This window comes from Xenopus tropicalis, chromosome 10, assembly GCF_000004195.4.
Source record: "Xenopus tropicalis strain Nigerian chromosome 10, UCB_Xtro_10.0, whole genome shotgun sequence".
Lineage (NCBI taxonomy): Eukaryota > Metazoa > Chordata > Amphibia > Anura > Pipidae > Xenopus > Xenopus tropicalis.
This window is the reverse complement of record NC_030686.2, coordinates 32355849-32361848: the sequence shown is the minus strand read 5'-3', so window position 1 is coordinate 32361848 and position 6000 is coordinate 32355849. Positions and strand designations below refer to the sequence as shown.

The 6000-nt window shown below is 43.9% G+C and overlaps 1 protein-coding gene across 2 annotated transcripts in view; it reads left to right on the top strand.

Annotated features, from left to right (window-relative positions):
• Positions 1 to 267: 267 nt before the first annotated feature.
• The window catches only part of sdk2 (sidekick cell adhesion molecule 2), a 347374-nt gene continuing 341641 nt past the window's right edge, over positions 268 to 6000 (top strand). For both annotated transcript variants that reach the window (XM_031894269.1, XM_031894268.1), the window contains exon 1: positions 268 to 814. In XM_031894269.1, the coding sequence (XP_031750129.1) occupies positions 742 to 814 (73 nt within the window). In that variant the 5' untranslated portion in view covers positions 268 to 741. The remainder of the gene's footprint in view (positions 815 to 6000) is intronic.

The window sequence follows — 6000 nt, the reverse complement described above, 5'->3', positions numbered from 1 at the left end:
GCAAGCCAGATGTTCAATCACATTAGTCTATTTACTCATAACAATGCATTCCAAGTGTTCTATTTGTCTATTTACTAGTATTGCTCTTTTTACTAATACTAATAAAACCAACCCGATTAGTTCATTTCTAACCGTTACCAACAAAAAGGAAAGTTTAATCCAACTCAGTTGCGTTAGGAGTAACGATTTCCGTAAAGGTCCACTAGGTGGCGCTCGGTGCAGCTCTTGAGCCGCTATAGATTATACCGCTGTCCCCGCCCCCTCCCCTTGCACTTTCTCTCAGCTCCCGGCACAGAGCTCAGGCAGCGGCAGCACCGAGGCGCATTCCCCCGCTCAGTCGCATCCGAGGAGCAGCAGCGATACCGAGCCCGAGTGGCAGCCAGGGCACAGGCAAGGTGGTTGCTACACACAGGAGGCCCTTGCCCAGCAGCTACACGGACTAGCGGGCAACTTTGCCCTTTGTCTCCCCGTCAGTGCCTTGGCCACTTTGGGCTGCAGGGCACATAAACTTTCTGCTGAAGGAGCTCCATGCCAAGGGGATGTATGAGGAGCTGTGTGCCCATTAGGACTCACTGGCAGGGGTTGGACATGTAAGCCCCTCTCCTTCTTTAATGCTTTGCAGTCTCCTGCCTCACCTGCTGTTGGCACTGGATTTGGGCTGAGCTGGTCCCCCCACCAACACACAAGTCCCCCCACCTACACACAAGTCCCAACTACAGTTTGAGGATTACAATAGAAAGGATGCCTGGAACATGGGGAAAGCTCTGGATCTGCCTGGCAGCTTTACAAATCCTGTGCCCATGCTGGGCTCAAGGTGGGTACCCTGTGGCATTGGCAGCGCTTTTATTACTGGACCTGATATTACTTTATGTAGACTGACTTGAGTGACAGTAAGGTTCCCGCTGGGTGCTGCTCTATAACACATGTGGGTGGCTGGCACAGCAGGCTGTGCCAAGTGTTGTGTATAGGTTGCCTGCAATGGGGAAAAGGTGCTTTCCTTCTTGTGCTCTGAGTGTGGGCACCAAGCAGATTTCCCCTGTATCATGGGCTATTCCTGGGCCGGGTGCCAGTCCTGGTGGATAGGTTTACCCTATCTTACTAAAACTATACTTTTATTTGCACTGATGATGCCCAACCTTCAGCTCTCCAGATGCTCTTTGAATTCACAAACTGCTGGAGAGTCTTTCAGAGGGTGCTGGGAGTTGAAGTTGTGCAACAGCTGGTGGGCTGCAGGCTGGACATCCCTGCATTGTACACATGTTAGATCATGAATGCTGACCTGGCAGCCCTCCAGGAGTTGAGGAAAAACAGCAACCTCTGGCAACACTGGGTGGTACAGAGTTGTAGTTCACAAGTTGAGAATGCTAACCTTTTAATGTTCTGTGCCTGAAGATGCTGGTCGGTTGTAATCAGCATTTGTAAATAGGTATATATATATATGTGTGTGTGTATATCTAATAACTGGCCAATGCTTATTCTGTCCTAATGAAGATGTTCTGCAGCAGGATTGCCCTGCTCCGGTCTCTGGCATTGCAGTTACCAATGCTGGAATGAGTGCTTCTTCCTCTCCCCTCTCCCCTCTCCACTTGCCCAGGCTTTACACATGTTTGGCTCACGTCGTGACTCAGTAGTTTAGAGCAGAGCTGGATGCCTGTTAGTACAGTCAAGGCAGTGTACAAACTGTGTTAGAGCAAGTCTTACAGTTGCTTAGTGTCTCGGTATCTGGCCCGCCGGGTCATTGGTATTCTGCACATACTCTGCACGGTATCCACTGAGCTGCACAGCACCAGAGAAAGGCAGTGCGACTGCTGGGGCTGTAGTACTGCTCCTGCCTTATACCCAATAACTTTTCTGGTACTGGCAAAAAGAATACCCTTTCATGGCCGTCACCCTCTCTTCAACAACTGTTGGAGCCTTTACCTGCTAAAGGCTTGTGTTGCACTCTAGTCTGTATTTTGGTTAAAACACTGGTTGCAGATGCACTGTGACCTAGTACCAGGCACCTTGCCAGCATTCCATTACATTGAATGAGTTAAATAAAGCCCAACAGGTCCCGTCAGGATGTGCAGTGCTTTGGAAGGATTGATGTGACACCCTCAGCACTGTTATTATTTCCAGTAATTCCGTTGTACACAGAGAGAGGACCAGTAAAGCAGGCAGCTATATAAGGGCATTTAGCACGAGCCGAAGCTCTTTATGGTGCACAAAGGGTGGTGGGAAATCTAAACAGAGCTCAGTAGATCCATGTGCATTGCTAATGTAACCTATTGAAGGTACAGGCTTGTCAGAGTGGCTAATGTCTCTGGGTTACGTTCTTGGCAGTAGGCAAGAAATAAATGGGCTGGAAAAAAATGCTTAACTGTGAGTTTTAAAAAATACAGAAGGGCTTTAGAGACCAGCAAACATTATGTGAGTGTCTATGACGAACTGTTTGAGAAACTCTTTTCGGTTAAGCCGCGCTGGCACCATTTTGCCTCTCCTGACCTGACACATGCCCAGTCTGGGTTCTGTTTAAGAGAGAAAATATACCAGGTGACTTGTCTCAAGTGCTAACAAATTGGCTTGGGATCTGACTACCCAGACTGTCTCTTGCTGTATTGAGCTGCAGAGCCACACTCTCACAGAGTGTATAAATGTACTACGTAAATCTGTTGCCTGACACCTGCTAAACTATATATTTAGGTCATGTCACTCACTTGCATGTAGGCAGGTGGTTCTGTCATGTGTGTTCAGATCAGAGGACTAAGGTGGTGTTGGGGTCTAAGAATATTGATGCTGAGTTGAGCTGACCTGGTTAAGGGATGCTGGGAGTTTTAGTGCTGGTACACCTGGTGCCCTGTAGGGTCCCCATTCCTACACCAGAACACTTACTTGTGCCTATAGAGCGGGGCTATGGTGTCTGTAGAGCTCATTTATTATGGGTATGGCCCATGAGAGTGCAAAATTGTGCCCCTTTAGAGCCTCATAAATGAAGCACTTGGGTTATATTCATACATAGTGAAAGCTGAACTCTGCCTTGCACAGGAGCAGAGCATTAAGTACAGGACTCCTGAGCAACACGTGTCCCATGTCTCCTTAGCAAGCCATGACTTACATGCAACGTGTGGCCTGTTCCATTTGCCAGTGCTGCGTACAGACATCAACTCTTTCTGCTGTCAGGGATAGGTGCAATAAAGCCCTGGTGCAATAGTTGTACAAGTCAAGTGATAAATGACATTAATATAGTGTTCTACATCCTATATATATTTTGATACTAAATGTTATTTTATTTAGAGAGTACTGTGCACCCTTCTTGTAATTATGCCAATGAGCAAACTTTGACATCTCTTATGGCAAAAAAGTGCCAGTGTTATTCTTAGAGTACATACTCACTGATCAATACCTTGTGTGTTCTGTAGGGTCTCTCTCCTAATCCCGGGAATGTAATACCCTCTGTGTGTGCGTTGAGCTCTCACTCTGGTACTTTTGGAAATGTAATACCCTGTGTGTGTGTACTACATAGTCACCTCTGCTGCTGCTAAAAAAAAACGCCAACAGTGATCGGGCCCCACGTGCCATTAGCAAGACCATTGCAGTCCAGTTGCAGTATAGAGGAATGTAGGAATATGATAGATTTCCCAGTGACAGGCAAGGCAAAACACATCCGGGAAAGTGTGTGTAAGTGCATCAGTAATTGTGGTGTTGAGCTTCTTTCCTGGTTACATGAGAGGAGAAAGCTGCACATCCATTAAAGCCACAAAATGCGATGGGTGAATGTAGGCACCCGTATCCTCTTGCATACTGGGATCATTGCTCTACATTAACTCACAAGTCACTACTGCTCGCCATCAGCGGAGCACATGTCACTTCCGAGGCACCGCAGACACGCAGCCAGCATTCCTAATAACTCTCCCAGTAATTATCTATATCTCTCTGCTTCACTGGCCAGCTCCCTAATAATATCCACAATTTGCTTGCGAGACTTTTTTTTAGTATATTTAGTGGAAATTAACTATCACTCACTTCAGATCATTTAGGAGAGATTTAAACCTGGGACCTCCAGCAGTTAATAGAGCAGTTGCATCTTTCTGCAGTCTCCAGCAGATGTAAGTCTGGAAGATGGAGCTCACAGTAACTGGAGCGCTGCTAGTCTGAAATCATTGAGTCAATAGAGAATGATGAGCATTCTTCATAGAATAGAATTTAGTTGGTGTGTTGTAAAGGGAAATAATAAGGTAGCAAAGCAAATAAAAGGTAATAGTGCAGCAGGAGGTCCATACTGAACATCTTATAGGGGCAGTTCACTTTTGAGTTAACTTTTAGTATGTATAATGGCTAATTCTAAGCAACTTTTCTATTGGTCTTTTAATTACCTGCCTTCTTCTAACTCTTATCAGCTTTTAAATAAAGGTCACTGAGCCAGAAGACCATTGCTCTGTAAGGCTACAATTTTAATGTTACTGTTACTTTTCATTTACTACCTTTCTATCCAGAACTCTCCTATTCATATTCCAGTCTTTAATTAAAATGCATGCCTGTTTGCTAGGGTAATTTGGACCCTAGAAACCAGATAGCTGCTGTAATTCCAAACTGGAGAGCTTCTTCATTAAGAGCTAAATAATTCAAAAACCACAAATAATAAAAAATGAAGACCAAATGCAGATTATCTCAGAATATCACTCTATATCATATTAAACAACCCCTTTAAGCAAGCAGTAGGGCAATTCCTACTCGTAAGAATAAGCAGAAATATAGGAATAAGAAAACAAGCTATATCTTGTGCTTAATGGTAAATATATGGTAAATCCTACTTAGGAAAACTCCTACAATATATGTTGTCTCGCGTTACAGAGGGACAGTAGAATGCTCCTGTCTGCCAATAATACATTGTAGCTGAGCTCTTGGGCTTGTTATTTCTCCATATAAGCAAACCTGTGTACAAAGGTTTCCTGGAAGTGCTGTGTATATACCTACAATGTATTAATAGTGCTCACATTCAGAAACAGGGATGTGTCTGTAATTCGATGAATGGAAAAAGCAAAGCACTCCAGTATTGGTTATGGCTTTACTTATCTGGATAATGTCTCTGACCAATGCGCTCAATAAGGGGCTTAGCCTTTTCTATCCATGATAATCGAGTGACACAGTGAAGAGATCACTGAGGGTTTTGGACTGCTGTCCATTGAAAGCTTCATGCTCCCAGGGTGGAGGGTGAAACTTAGTAAAAGAGATAACTCACCTGTCCTCATTGTAAGCCCCTGTGTATTGTCATAGCAGCAACATTCCCTATTCCAGTCTGTACTGAGAGTGGATAGGTGACTCTTTTACAATTCAGTACATTCTGCTCAGTTAAATCAAGTCATCTTGTCATGTCCCATTCTTCTCCATTGCTCCTCTATAGACTCTTGTGTACCCCATGTTTAGCACAATGTTCTTCAATGTTCTTTGCATATATAGTAAGTGTTCAATGTCTTGAATCCATCACTTTCAGTGACCACCCTGTTCTGTTTCTTTCTTGCCTCCACACCCAGTTACCCATAACCCCCACAGCCTGAGTGCCTCTAGTTTAAGACTGTTAGTTCTCAAGTCTGGGAACTTTTTATTTCTCAATAACTATAATAACTTCCACCTAAGTATCACCTAAAAGATGACACATCTACCCCTATTTATATCTTCCTAGCAGTTTGCCTGTAAGTGCACATGCATATTCATATTGGCTTAAATACCAATTTCAGTTGATGAATCAGCCAGTTCTATTTTTCCGATTTTGTTTCATATGGCAGGTACAGAAGAACAGGCGCGTGAATTATGCCCATATGGCATCTGATCTGATTTATAACACAGCAGAGAGTCAGGTGAACATCTTTAAGTTTGACAAGTTAGATATTTGTAGATACAAACCATATGACTATCTTGATTTTTACAGCCTTAATAATTCTGTGTTGTTTGTAAGGCTGGCCTTGGATACATTAGGAATTAAAAGGCATTCTAAAGAACAGACAGAAAAAAATCTTTTATCCA